The sequence below is a fragment of the Mercenaria mercenaria genome, chromosome 11, assembly GCF_021730395.1.
Source record: "Mercenaria mercenaria strain notata chromosome 11, MADL_Memer_1, whole genome shotgun sequence".
Lineage (NCBI taxonomy): Eukaryota > Metazoa > Mollusca > Bivalvia > Venerida > Veneridae > Mercenaria > Mercenaria mercenaria.
This window is the reverse complement of record NC_069371.1, coordinates 49,567,470-49,582,855: the sequence shown is the minus strand read 5'-3', so window position 1 is coordinate 49,582,855 and position 15,386 is coordinate 49,567,470. Positions and strand designations below refer to the sequence as shown.

At 36.7% G+C, this 15,386-nt stretch overlaps 1 protein-coding gene across 1 annotated transcript in view; it reads right to left on the bottom strand.

The window, feature by feature from the left end:
- LOC123531730 (mediator of RNA polymerase II transcription subunit 1-like) overlaps positions 1–4,158 on the bottom strand; it is a 53,026-nt gene extending 48,868 nt beyond the window's left edge. The window contains exon 1 of the mRNA XM_045312950.2: positions 3,866–4,158. Coding sequence (XP_045168885.2) covers positions 3,866–3,923 — 58 coding nt within the window. The 5' untranslated portion in view covers positions 3,924–4,158. The remainder of the gene's footprint in view (positions 1–3,865) is intronic.
- Between the last annotated feature and the right edge of the window lie 11,228 nt (positions 4,159–15,386).

Below are 15,386 nucleotides of genomic sequence, written 5' to 3'. Positions count from 1 at the left end.
TGGTGACTAAACTACACTGACCATGAATAACTCGATTTCTAAGTCCAAAAGGGCAATAATCTTGCAAAAAAAGCAAGTGGTTTTATTTACTATGATGTAAGAGAAAACAGCTTATGATGGTGAACAAGTATTTCCAAGTTTTCAAAGCAATAGCATTTGATGTTTGGCAACAAAGTGCCTGACACCCAACAAAAAGTTAACAAGAAATTGAATATTTACTAAGTACACAACAGGGGCCATAAATTCTTTGCAAAATGCAATGGGTTTAGATTTTGCTTACAACAGGGCCAGCTATATGTGAAAGACAGCTACAGTGTACGAAATTCAGATTTGAATCCAATAGCCCGTTCGGGCTACCAGATTAAAAATTTTCCAAGCCCGACACCATTTTCCCTAGCCCTAAATTTAACACCTTAAAATACATAGTTTTTGCACCATATAACATTTTGTTTTACAGACATCTCTATGCATGTTTGATTTGTTTGTTTGTTTGTTTTGGGTTTAACGCCGTTTTTCAACAGTATTTCAGTCATGTAACGGCAGGCAGTTAACCTAAGCAGTGTTCCTGGATTCTGTACCAGTACAAACCTGTTCTCCGCAAGTAACTGCCAACTTCCCCACATGAATTATCAGAGGTGGAGGACGAATGATTTCAGACACGATGTCTTTTATCAAATCGTCACGGAGAACATACGCCCCGCCCGGGGATCGAACTCGTGACCCGTCGATCCGTAGTCCGACGCTCTCCCTACTGAGCTAAGCGGGCGGCTATGCATGTTTGAAGTAATAAAAAAGACATACAATGTACAGTACATGTTTGCCATGTTTTTGAAAAATTTTAACTCGAAATACTCCAGTCCAGATCAACATCGTCAGAGTCCAAAAGCATCGGACATGACACTCCTTGCCAAAACGAAATCTAAACTGTTATGCCCGATTTTTTAGGATCTGCACTCGCCAATTACTGCAACTCGGACTGTTGACAATTTGTAAGATGTAATACCGAGTGCTGAATACACATTACACACACGCCGATAGCATAATTTAAGCTCCACCTACTGCAGGTACTTGTGAGATTTTCGCAAGAAGTGTGAAAGCTAATCAAATTATCCGTTAAGCTAGAGGTGATTGTATTCAGCCAATTAGAGCTGCGGTTACGTCTTTGACACTGTGTTTGATTGTCAACACGTAAGAGTGCAAAAACCAATAATTCCATTAGCGTTTCTCAGTCTGGAAAATCAAGATGCAGTACTCGTTTAATTAGCATGTTTTTTTTTTAAACAAATGAGGAAAATTCGGTAGCCCAGTCGGGCTTGTACCTGTGGAAAATCGGTAGCCCGAGCTGAAATTTGGTAGCCACGGGCTGTCGGACTACCGTGAATTTCGAACACTGCAGCTATATTCCCCGCAACTGTTATGGATATAGTGTAAGGGTTGATGGTATTTGGTGGAAACATTAAACATTTGAGTTGGACCTTGAACATAAGCTGGCAGGGGTGAATTTTGAATTCTGCACATTGTCTTGATAAGGGAAATATTACAGCCAAGCCATATTAAAATCCTTCAAGGGGTTTAGTAGATATAGAGCAGACATAAAATGGAAGGCTCTAACTAAGTAACTTTTGAACTTAAGATGTGACCTTGACCTTGAGCCAACCTGGCTGACTCATGGGTTCTGCATATTGTCTCGATGAGGTGATCAATTGACCCAAGTTTCATGAAAATCCTTTAAGGAGTTTAGGAGATCTATACAGAGCTGACACAAAGTGGAAGGTTCAAACATCTGACCCAGAGTTGTGACCTTGACCTTAAGCCGACATGGCTGACTCATGAGTTCTGCACACTGTCTTGATGAGATGATCATTTGACCCAAGTTTCTTGAAATTCCTTCAATGGGTCTAGGAGATACAGAGCGGACACAAAATGGAAGGCTCAAACATTTGACTCAGAGTTGTGACCTTGACCTAGAGCTGTCTCAATGAGGTAATCATTTGAACCAAGTTTCATGATTATCCTTCAAGGGGTTTAGGAGATACAGAGCAGACACAAAAAGGAAGACTCAAACTTTTGACCTTGACCTTGAGCCGACATGGCTGTCAGACTCATGGGTTCTGCACATTGTCTGGATGAGGTGATCATTTGACCAAAGTTTCATGAAAATCCTTCCAGGGGTTTAGGAGATAAAGAAAGGACACGAAACGTTACTGACAGACAGATGGACAGAGATCATTCTTATAACCCCCCCCCCACGCCATGAGTGGTGTACATGTGGGTAATTATATCTAACCAGCTGGGTAATTTAATCCAATTATACAATTTATTTGACCCCAAAAATATCACTAGCTACTCAAAACATTAATCTCAAAGTGTCATACAAATGAAATAAACAACACATCATGTATAACTATTAACTGATCACATGCGACATTTACCTTGCATCGATTTCCAGTGCAGAGTGTAAGAAATTTACGTCCGCGAGAAAAATCTGATCACCAATTATTTTGTTGGAGTCACTAAAATTCGCCTACTGAAGATTTTTAGCGCCAGAGTTTATTTTTTGTCAAATTTGCGGCCTGACAGCGGGAATCCTGCCTGGTGACCTAGTTTCAGACCTCAGGTTCTAAACCCGACCTAAATTTCACAGAGACAAACATTCTGACAAAGTTTTTTAAAGATCAATACAGAAATATGGCATCTATAGAGTTAACAATGTTTTTCTACGAATTCACCCAGTAACTTTGTTTTTTGATCTGTCTAAACTTCATGTTTGTCAGTGTGTTTTCTGCATACACTTAAATTTATTCTACCTCAAGTCATAAAAAGCTACATGTGTGTATCCATCGGTTTATTTTCAAACCCTGTTATACGTTCCGCGCATTTCATTGGTTACACGAATACATGTTTATACAATTAAAATTCTGAATATTGTATACAGAAGGTGTTATGGTAGGTTAAACATGCCAGTTTTAACTTTTGCCTTTATTTTGGCGTTTGTAAATCACTATTTTTTCCTAATGAAAAATAACCACTGGTGAAAAAATGTGCATATAAAAAACATAAATCATGATGTTTAAATCGCATGGATTTATAACCATAGTTTTGATCCCAACTACCTGAGATGTAGAGGCAGACATACGGTAAACATCAGTCGGTGAAATCGGTCTTTGTGGTCGAAAAATTTTGACTAGTGACAAGGTAGTTCTTTTGTGTACATCAGTTAGCTAAGCGTCCTGGGGAAATACAGTTGGAACATTTTGGAATCCTTTTCCAAAAAGCATGCTTACACATACACCATATATTTTATGGTTTTGTCTTGATATCCGGTAACCAATTTACAATCTCTAGACACCTAGACTTGGGTGAAGGCAAGTCTTGATTACTGGACATTGAACTACATTCAATTAAAAATGTTCTAGATGCCTTTACGATATGAACAACAACTCATACTAATGGTTATATTACCACAATGTTAAGTACCCAGAATAAATTTCACTACTACAAGTACAAGTGAAATTTTTGTTGAGTCTTCACTTTTGCATATTTAAATTCAAAGGAGGGCAAACTGAAAATGAAACTAACCTAAAAATCAACTGGTGGGTATATAAACACAGAAAAAAATAACATTTTCTGAAACACTTTTTGTCCATATTTTCATTGATATATTATGCTAAGATTCCGGATAAAGGATTTTTGCTATGATAATCGATTGCAAAACTATGTCAAAAAGTGACCCATTAAAATCGATGTACATTTCTGGACACAGCACCAGACATTATCGTCATGAACTGATTTAGAAAAACTCCTTACGTGACAAAATATTTTACATTGTATCCAACCGGAAGAAAATACAGGATAGCTCAATTACCTGGAGGAAAGGCCTCCGTTTCTAAGATTTCTGGGGAAAGCCCCATTTCGGCAGCCATCTTTGATTCTCACATCAGCAAGCGGCCTCTAGTGTCAGTCCAAAATTTGCAGAACTTCTACGCATTATGGACACATTTTGCACTTAATTAGCTTGGATGAAAATCACTTTACATGTCTGTATATTGTTATATATGTGAATCTGCAAATACTAAGATATATCCATTGAAATAGGGTACGGAAAATCACTGCCCGTCAAAATGAAAACAAGTACCGATCAGCAGAAATTGCTGTTATTGGTCAATTATGCTTTTACGTCACTTCCGATATGTTAATAAAATGCATTTTGGACGAATTTTTTTATTTATCCTCATAAAATTATCTTCTGATTTATGAAATTTCAAGTACATTTAAAAAAAAAAATACAAATAAATGCAGTTAATCAGTCATAGCTGAAGTTCTGCACTTATAAGCGGACGTATGCAATGAAAACGACCACAAGTATTAATTTCATATACTGTACATGTGCAGTCCAAGCAGGGGTGGCAAAAGGCCCTACGTGCGATTAGTTGTAAATACTGTTCAAAGAAGGTACGACTCTATTCTCGATGCTCCCGTAGTTCTTGTTAAAATACCATCAACAAGGGGTGCAAATGTACCGAACTTAATAACTATTATTTAAGCCGACTTGTTTTCAAAAAACTGACATAAATCCTGGTGTTTCGGATCATGATATGTAGTGTATTTATAAGGAAGTGGGTTTAGATCTAAATCCGGATCTCCATGCACATGACAATGATACGAATGCAACTCTTGAACAGGTTACAGAGCTACTCAAACTTGCATATGTTACGTAAATGACTACTGGGAAAAAGTTTAAAGTAATCTTCAGCATAGTAGGCCTATATATATAGAGATCTGCACTAAGCATATTCCTCATACTGTGGCTATTAAAGTGAAGGATATTTTTCTTTTTACTATGGATCTCGCCTAAACAGAGGAAGTTAATTAGTAATTAAACGTGATAAACATTAGGAAAAACACATACTTCAAACTGAAGAGACCAATCCAGAGACTATTGCGAATCGTCTAACTACTAGTGCACATATATTGAGAATTATTTCACTCCAGAGTGAGAAGAATCAGTTTGATAGTTTGAAGCGTTTTTTTACATGTAGGGGCCTATTAATATTATGCACATAAGATGCTCGTGACGCTCAGCCTTAAAAGCTGATGGTGGTTTTCATCACGCTATAGGAAGGTTATGATTTTGAATAAACAATTCCAATAGGATTTTTTTTCTGAAAAAATGTCAGTGACTAAGTTGTGGAATGAGTGGAAAAATCCCAAAAGTTAGTGATTTGGCCATAATAGCTCCTGGGATCGGAAGGTTAGTGGAATGTTTGAATCCCACAAAGCTGTAGGACCAGACTGTCTTAACCCGTGTGTGCTAAGAGAACTTGCTGATAACACGGTGCCAATTCTTACAGAAAATCCCTTTATTTTTGGATCATTCAATGTGACTGAAGAAAAACTCATATGTGTCACCAATATTTAAAGGCCAACGTTATAAGGCAGAGAACTATAGATATGCATCTCTTACTTTTACTTACTTACTTTTGTTGTAAGATATACATAGAGGTATGTGATTATCAGTGACATAATGAATAATGCAGACAAACATAGTATTCTCTATCTATATTGCAACATAGTTTTTGTTGAGGCAGGTCATACGAATTCCAGCTGATTGATTTATTGGTAATCGAACGATAAGCATCAACTGACGCTGGTAAGCAAACTGATGTCCCGGTGATGGACCTTTGTAAAGCATTCGATAATGTCAGCCGCACATTACTTATTCGCAAACTTCACTATTATGGGATAATGGGGAAAGTGAATATTAAAAGTGCACTGAAAACTTTTTACAAGATAGATGACAGTCAGTAGTTATCGACGGTGTCTCTTCTGAATTTATAAATGTTGACTCTGGAGTACCACAAGGGTCCGTTCTACGCTCTTAGCTTATTTCTATACTACATGAATGATATGCCTGAATAGCTTCACTCAAGATTACGCCTCTTTGCAGATGACACTATATTATACATTACAGTTACAACAGCAGACAATTTAGCCACATCGGAATACAACTGAAAATTTTTTTTTCACCCCCTAGAAATGTAATATCGCAATAACATGTAGAAGCTTAACCAATCATACCTGAGAGCGTTCTTCATGGTCGTTATACTTGAATCCATCTCCAGTGTGCTACTTTGGACTTACGATAGGGAGAACACATAAGTAAAATTTTGGTACTTGAATATTGCTTCCACGTCTGCCAAAGAAAACGCTTATGACCACCGGTTGAATACGCTAGTTCCGTATCAGGTTAAAGACATTTACGTAATTGAAATGGCTCAGAGGCCCACAGCCAGGTACGTCACCAACAGGAATGGTAACAGGTCAAGTGTAACTTAAGTGTTACACCACCTACGGTGGAACTCTTTCTTGAAAGACTGTAGAACTGATAAAATCGCAGCCAACAATCAACACGTATTTCATCATGGTAGAATTGCTACCGAAAATAGTCTTTCATTGCTATCATGTGGTAGAAGTAGATTTCATACCATTAAAGAAGGCCGTTTCACGTATACATCGAATCAGAAACGAGTCTCTTTTTTGTTTGCTGTTTATGAATCGCATTTAGGCCTACGCTAAATATTGACTCAAATTTCTGGGTAAAATGCGTAGAAGTGTAGCATGATAAGTAGAAACTCACGCGAAATGATCGTAATATGGGCGACTCCATGATTATGATATGTTAGCTTCCTCGCATTACCAGGGAAACTGGCTTCTTCTCATACGCTCGGGACGATGGTTACAAGGGAAACTGGCTTCTTTTCTCCCATACCTTTTGGTGATGGATAACAGAGAAACTGGCTTCTTTTCTCCCATACCCCTTTGGCGATGGATACGAGGGAAACTGACTTCTTTTCTCTCATCCAACTAAAATTTACACATATTAGGATAAGAGCCGCTCTTATAGATGCTTTACACCTAACAGGTTATAACAAACACAGTCCAGGGAAGCACCTGAAATCTCAGCGCCTTCTTATCTTACACTATCCTACCACTAGAATTTCTACAAGTCTTCTAAAGGAGTCGCCCATATGGTAAAGTAAATGTTTTATACACTTTTCGTCTTCAAGAAACCAGGAATTGCATCTTTTAAAAGGAACGCTATTTATCTACTGTCTATGGTGGCATATTTCTGCCAATCACATATCCACTTATTTATCTCGAAATTTTTCGTAAAAATGTCACTTATTCAGTTATTATCTGGCAAGTGACAAAACTGCTTGTTATCCATTTAAGTATCTTAACAGGGCAAAACTTCCTGTTAGTGCCCACTACTGCCATCAACATATTCACTTACGTTAACTAGGTATCTTGAATTTTGTATCATTCCAAATCCTATCTATAGGCACAAACCATTAGGGGTGGTGGTAGGAGATGAGGTTGATATACACTCATTCATTCTGTCACAGGGTGAGAAAAATGTGAAGCCAGACCGTGACTCGAACCCGGGACCTCGGAATACTGTTCCGATAATGTACGGACTGAGCTACCCGACCGCCTAAACATTTTCTCCTCGTTTCAGTATTCAAGTTCTATACCGTGACATATTCCTCACCATTTTGAAATTCGTCCTCGAATTTCAGCGGGTACTTTATAAATCAAGCAACTACAGGCGTCAGAGACTAACCAGTGTAATGCCGTCAAGGCCCTACGTTTGGCTGAGAAAAATATGCAGCCAGACCGGGACTCGAACCCGGAGCCTCGGAATACCTTTCCATCCTGTACCGACTGAGCTACGCTGACACCTATACATTTTCTCCCTGTTCCAGTATTCATGTTCTATACCGTGACAATTCCGTATAGGGGACGAAAAGTCGAACCGTTAATCGCCAATTTGGGTACGAATATTAACTGGATATCAAGAAAACTTTCACAATAACCATTTATATAAGTGAATATGTGGATGGCAGAAGTGGGCACTAACAGGCAGTATTGTCCTGTTAACATAATTATCTGGATAACACGCAATTTTGTCTCTTGCCAGATAATAACGTTTTAGAGAAAACTGTCTACATAAATAAGCGGATATGTGGTTGGCAGAAATATGCCACCATAACTATCAACTTTCGATGAGTTAACAAACATTTTTTCTGTCTTTGACTTTTTATTTCTTTGCAGATAAGTTTTTAATGTCTTTTTTTGACCAGAGGTTTGCTGAAAAGTTTAATATTCCGTGGTTTTGCATAACAATTCGGCACTGCAGCTCGGGTAAATTGTCATACAAAGAACGCTATCTATCTTCTATCTACTCTTGATGAGTTTAGCATATGTTTTTTTTTTTCGATTTTAGTTTAGTTTATACTAATTTATTTTAACTCGATTGTGATGAAAGCTTAAAGCTTATTTGAACCGCTCCCGAGTCCGCTTCCTTGAAAAACCAGTACTGGTGTCATATGAGAGGTCATGGTCATGACCCTAGTGGGGCTCGAACCCACGACCCCAGGGTTGAGCGGCCGACACCTTAACATCTAGACCACCACTTCCTATTTTGACTTTTCTTTGCAGATAAGATTTGTGATGTCTGTTTGACCAGAGGTTTGTTGAAATGGTTACAGGTGGTTTTGCGTGACAACTGGGCATTGCAGCTCGAGTAAGTTTGCTCTTAAAAGGAGCGCTATTTATCTACTGCCAACTCTCAGTAAGTTTAGCATACATTTTTAGTTTCTGTCGTTCACTTTTCGTTTCTGTGCAGATAAGATTTGTAATGTCTTTTTGACCAGATGTTTGCTTAAATGCTTAATAACACGTGTTTTTGCATAACAACTAGGCAACCTCAGTAAGTTTGTATATAAAAGAAAAAAAATATGAAGAAAAAAGGAACACAAGCACACACATATGTTTTTTCTTCTATTCATTTTAAAGTTTAGGTTGTCTGATAACTCAAACCTGTTCGGACTTAAAATATGCCTATATTTCTTTTTAAGCTATGTATCGGTCAAAAGAACAGCATAAAACTTGTCATATATTCACTTCAAGAACATCGTCAGCACGACAATATTCATGCAATAACTGTCTGAGAGCTCCGGAATCTCCGAGTCGGCCCGAGTCTTCTTAAAGAAAGCAGGACAAGTGAATTCACAAACAAAAATAATATTTTTTACGCATTTGAGTTGAGCACTGATTTTTCTTTTAAACGTGTTTCGTACTTAACGCAATATATTAACAAAAATAACCATATATTTTTGGTAAAAAATTATAGACATCTCCTAAACTAACGTGGTTATTTTTAAAGTTACAAGGGCAACCCGCAAACAACCTTAAGAGATACAGCAAATAACTGTGCCGAAATAACAAACAAAACCCCGATGATATCTGTTATTAGAAACTGTACGTTCTGTATATTTTTTTCGCATAAAAATCCATGTACATTTAGTATCTTTAAGTATTTAATGGTATGAATTTCAGGTCACTGAGAAAGAAGATATGTCTTTAAAAAAGACAAACGGCGTAGTTGTTATAGTGTTGGCGCATCGAAAAATCATAATTAAACAGGATGTACAGACTTAAAAGATTATGAACACGTGATTCATTTGCAAATATTTCAACTAAGCAGCAAATTTAAAGACACTTGCTGCAGTGTCTTGTATGAGAGATGGGGCAAAAAGTTCCTAATAATAGAATTTGTTCAAACTTTGTATATGAACACAGTTTCATGTTAGAAACAGAAAAATGTAAAAACAATCATAGACGACCGTGCTTGTTAAGGTGTTATCTGCCCTTAAACAGGATTTTTCGTCAAATTTGCTTATTCAAGGGTAGATGCCACATGAACAAGCAATGTGACCTTTGATTTTGTTTTTTCATAGTTCTGTTTCTAACATGACACTGTGTTCATATTCAAAATTTGAACAAATTCTATTATTGGGATTTTTTTTACCCAAAACTGCAGCATGCGTCCTTAAATGATCAATAGGTATCCTTTCAGTGATAGAAGGTCAAAATTATTTGACGTCCTGTGCTAATTTTGAAATAATTTCGTGTCGGGTCAGGATCTCCCATAAGTAACACACTAGCACAATATCTCAACCCGCAATCAATTAGTTGGACTAGAAATAAAAATAAAACCCTAGAAGCTTTTGAATCACTAATGACCCCCACAATTCTAATTACTCGATCAAGTTCTCAGTTTTAATAAAACTATGTGATAAAAAAAAATCAAGTTTAAGTCAGTTGAACATTTGCAGGTTGGGAGAACATCAATAATTGTAATTGCACGGTGGCGATACCCTGGGTATGCAGGGGTGCAAAATGGCGGCGGAATCTCTCGATTCAGGTAACATTTTTCATTATAACTGTCTTAATACTTAACCAATTTTAACGAAATAAAGACGAGTGCCCGCTCATAAGAATACTACTACCTCGGCTATAAAGTTTAGACTCCTGAGTTTCGTAGTTTTTGTGAAAAGTGCAACGGCGCATTCTGATGGAAAAAATGCAACTGCTATGTAGGGGGGCATTTTTATGAAAATGACTAAACCAACTATCCCCGTGTGTCTCGAAAAACGGCTTGTAGGGCGGAACCGGGCTTGACATGTTCCAAAGCTGTTGTAGAACTTAGCAAGTGAAATCGCCAGTTTTCGGCAATTTCGGGCGATTGAAAGGAAATGCTATGTGGGGGAGGTGTTTTCATTATGTTATGTGGGGGTGCTTTTGACATGTGGGGGTGACTTAACTGGCTGCTAGGCTGCTAGAGGCACGCAGTGATATGATCATTTGATATATAAAGTATATATAATATGGATAGAAATTATCTCATGGAAAAAACCTATTCAAGAATTTTTCATTTTGAAGGTGGATGTGAAGTAAACATATAAATGCCTTCTACGGACACATTTAGGTACATATCTCTGGAACAGACTGTCAACTCTGTCCGTTCAGATTCGTACTTGTATTTTGATAATATTCCCTGTGTTTTTATCCCCGTATCCGTTAAATCGGGGACAATATCTTTGTTGCTCTCTCTCTCTCTCTCTCTCTCTCCAAACGTAAACATATCATATAAATAATTCATTTCTTAATTGATGTCTTTGAAACTCACATACTTTACTCATTGTCATATTACCTTTACATTGATATATAGACATGTTACAATGACCTTCAGGATAACTTTTTCACGGTAAGACACTTGGCAATTTTCCTATTTATCAAATTAATGCTAATGAATGATTCATTTCTTGATATATTTTGTTTTGTTTTGTTTTCGGTGCTACGAGTGCCGTGGCAGCAATATTTCCTTATCTAATTTTCTGATTAACTGTTTTAACTTTGAAAAAAAAATGAAGAAGAACGTGTTAGTAGAAATATATAGTGAAAGTCAAAATCGTAGCATGATATTTCAAACCGAATTGTTGTATATTTGAAATTTAGCCAGTTTGACCCATCAAAATATTGTTCGAACGGCCAATTATTTCCCCTATGGACTAGCAATAAATTTATACGGACCAACAAGGTTCTGGCAATTAAAAAAAAGAATTGAAAGGTTCTATTTAATAATATTATGTTTTACGTACAGTTTCTTTTTAAAATAAGGAGGAAGATAGTGATATCGAAAATGTTTAAAATCGTTATTTAGACAACTGCTTTACCACTTAGAACCATAGAATATTTTAAGTTTCAGCTGTCATGACTATATTTCAGTACAATACAATTTCTAATGCCACCTTTAAATTTTTTCCAATTTCTTTAAAAGACTTTTTATGAATGTTACGATCGCTGTTCCTGGTTGTGGAGATGCAGCCAATCAACTGATATAAACCCCGGTCGCAAAATTCGCAAAAAAACCAACAGCGGCAACGGAGATATAATTTGTTTTTAGTAATACACGTCGGGGTTAGTCTTACTGAAACAGCATTTGTATTTCAAATTAAATTTTACTATTCTCACATGACATTTGCACCGGTGGTAAATGAGATCGTGAAGCGTTTTCTTCATTAAATAAAGACAATCTTTGTCGTATAATAGCAATACTGAAACAGAATTGCATTCATTTGGAAATGTGAAGTGATTACAACTTTTTAATATTATAGTATTGAGTATGTAACATTACAATAAATGACTTACTATTGGTAATTATGTTGTTTTATTGACCTGCCTAAAGGTAATATGTGTTTTCGTCCGTTGCCACAATGTGTTTAAAGGACTACAATAAATCACTAGAATTTGTCAAATGATACCATCGCGTATCTATGCCGCTTTTTTGTTGCATGGATTGTTCAGTTTACATTACAGCCAAGTTGGTTATAAAATCTGACAAAGGTTATGGGGATTTTAATTATTTCCGATTTTTAAACGCAAAGATCAAAGTAAAATGAAGGACATTGTCATACTTAAATGCATCAAAGTGAACATCTTGTCACAAGAATTGGTATTTGTGAATATGAGTCAAATGTGTGAAGTAATAAAAACATTACAGCAAACTAACTGTTTTTAGCGTTTAAACAGTAGATGTCAGATATCAGATGGACATCAAAATGACTATGTTCCGAATTTTAAAAGTAAAGGTGAAAAGTCAAATATAGGTAAAGGTCAAATATTAAAGAATATAATTGAACATCTTGTCAACAAGGTTGTTATTTGGTTATTAACCAAATTGGTCAAGTACTAATTTAGGACAAGTTATGGCCAAATTTAATATAATAAATCCAGGCCCCTTATGACACCTATAGCTTTATATCTAGGTGTCGTATGAAAATGCACTCTCCAAAGGCCATAGAAGTATCGTGATCAAGTTTCAAGTTTCTAGTGCCAACGATGTATGAGAAGAAACATGCAAAGACGAACGGACTGACATCATCACAATATATATTGACATATAATATGCCCTAACAGTTAAAAGTATTTTTCGCTGGCTTTATTTGTCCGTATTATTGCGCGTCTTTAGCACCCAGTTAACTTGAGTCACCCCCACATGTCAAAAGCACCCCCACATAACATAATGAAAACACCTCCCCCACATAGCATTTCCTTTTAATCGCCCGGAATTGCCGAAAACTGGCGATTTCACTTGCTAAAGTTCTACAACAGCTTTGGAACATGTCAAGCCCAGTTCCGCCCTACAAGCCGTTTTTCGAAACACACGGGGATTGTTGGTTTAGTCATTTTCATAAAAAAGCCCCCCTACATAGCAGTTGCATTTTTTTCCATCAGAATGCGCCGTTGCACTTTTCACAAAAACTACGAAACTCAGGAGCCCAGGCTTTATAGCCGAGGGTGTAGTATTCTTATGAGCGGGCACTCGTCTTTATTTCGTTAAAATTGGTGAAGTACTAAGACAGTAATAATGAAAAATGTTACATGAATCGAGAGATTCCGCCGCCATTTTGCACCCCTGCATACCCAGGGTATCGGTAAATACTTAAATATGTGAAGGAATAGTGATTTTTCAAATTAGTTTGCAATTGTTGTTGTTTTTGCATAATCATTATTTTCATGAAATTTAAGATTTTTCAGCTGACCTATTGGCCTCCATTGGTGTTGTTATTGTTTTTGTCTGCACGTACTAGAGCGAGGTTCCAGTGGAAAACGACCCCTGGTGTCAAATTATGTAGAGAATAAGTCAGTTTCGTGAAATAATAACAAGGAATAATTAATTTTTCTGCCTTTTTAGCTCGACTATACGAAGTATAAGGAGAGCTATCCTACTCGCCCCGGCGTCGGCGTCGGCGTCATTCCGCGTCCCCACCTTGGTTAAAGTTTTTTTACACTTTCTCTTTTTTCAATTTATCTCTGTAATTACTTGATGGATTTGATTCAAACTTGAAATACTTATTCCTTATCATCATCCACATCATCTGACATAAGGGCCATAACTCTGGCACCAATATTTCATGAATTATCCCCCCTTTTCACTTAGATTTTCAGGTTAAAGTTTTGATGCACTTTCACTCTATCTCTGTTATTACTGAATAGATTTGATTCAAACTTAAAATAGTTGTTCAACATCATCACCCACATCATATGACACAAGGTATATAACTCTGGCCCATTTTTTTCATGAATTATTCCCCCTTTTTACTTAGAATTTCAGGTTAAAGTTTTGGTGCACTTCCACTCTACCTCTGTTATTACTGAATGGATTTGATTCAAACTTAAAATATTGTTCAGCATCATCACCCACATCATATGACACAAGATGCATAACTCTGGCACAATTTTTCATGAATTATTCCCCTTTTTACTTGGAATTTCAGGTTAAAGTTTTATGCATTTCACTCTATCTCTGTTGTTACTGAATGGATCTAATTCAAACTTTAACAATTGTTCAACATAATTACCCTTATCATATGACACAAGGTGCATAACTCTGGGACCAATTTTTCATGAATTATTTCCCCTTTTTACTTAGAATTTTAGGTTAAAGTTTTGATGCACTTTCACACTGTCTCTGTTATTACTGAATGGATTTGATTCAAACTTAAAATAGTTGTTCAACATCATCACCCACACCATATGACGCAAGGTGCATAACTCTGGCATCAATTTTCATTAATTATTCCCCCTTTTTGACTTAGAATTTTAGGTTAAAGTTTTGATGCACTTTCACTCTGTCTCTGTTATTACTGAATGGATTTGATTCAAACTTAAAATAGTTCTTCAGCATCATCACCCACACCATATGACACAAGATGCATAACTTTGGCACCAATATTTAATGAATTATGCCCCTTTTTGCTTAGGATATACTTATATAGTGTTTTGATACATTTTATCTTTACCTCTTCAAGGTCCGTGACATTACTTTAAGTTGGTATTTTTGACATAGACTCAGGCTATTTTGCAATATCTTCATCAACAATTGGAGTCATTAAACACTCCAGTGACAGCTCTAGTTTCCTCAGATGTGCCCAGTTTCACTATCCAGCTTGGAAATAGTCGAGCGCGCTGTCTCCTGTGACAGCTCTTGTTTGCTTTATTTTCACGAAGAACATGAATTTACAGGGTGTGGGAAACTGCGTACAGAGAGAAACCGGGTACACTGACACTACAGTTACAACCAGCCACCACTCATATGTAAGCGAGGTACACAACGGTGGAAGAAGTTTACTTTCGATTTCTCTTGCGATGATAAATTACTAAAGACATAAAAGTAGAATAAAGTATTTTAGTTTTGCGTAACAAAACTACTAAATATCCTCTATTTAGTATGTGCCTTCTGATATTCAGTGTCATTTAAGACGTAATAAATGGTTTATCTTTTCAGCGCGCACCTGTTCCGTGCCCAGATTACAATAGATTATAGGTCAAAATCCATGTTATATACAGCTACACCGAAAAGAATCCGGAAACATCCTCACGTAGAAACGACAACACGTCTAAAAATATCATATCCGACAATGTTAGGCTATTCATAGCATCTATAATGTCCGCAAGACGATAGCAAACAGTGCTGT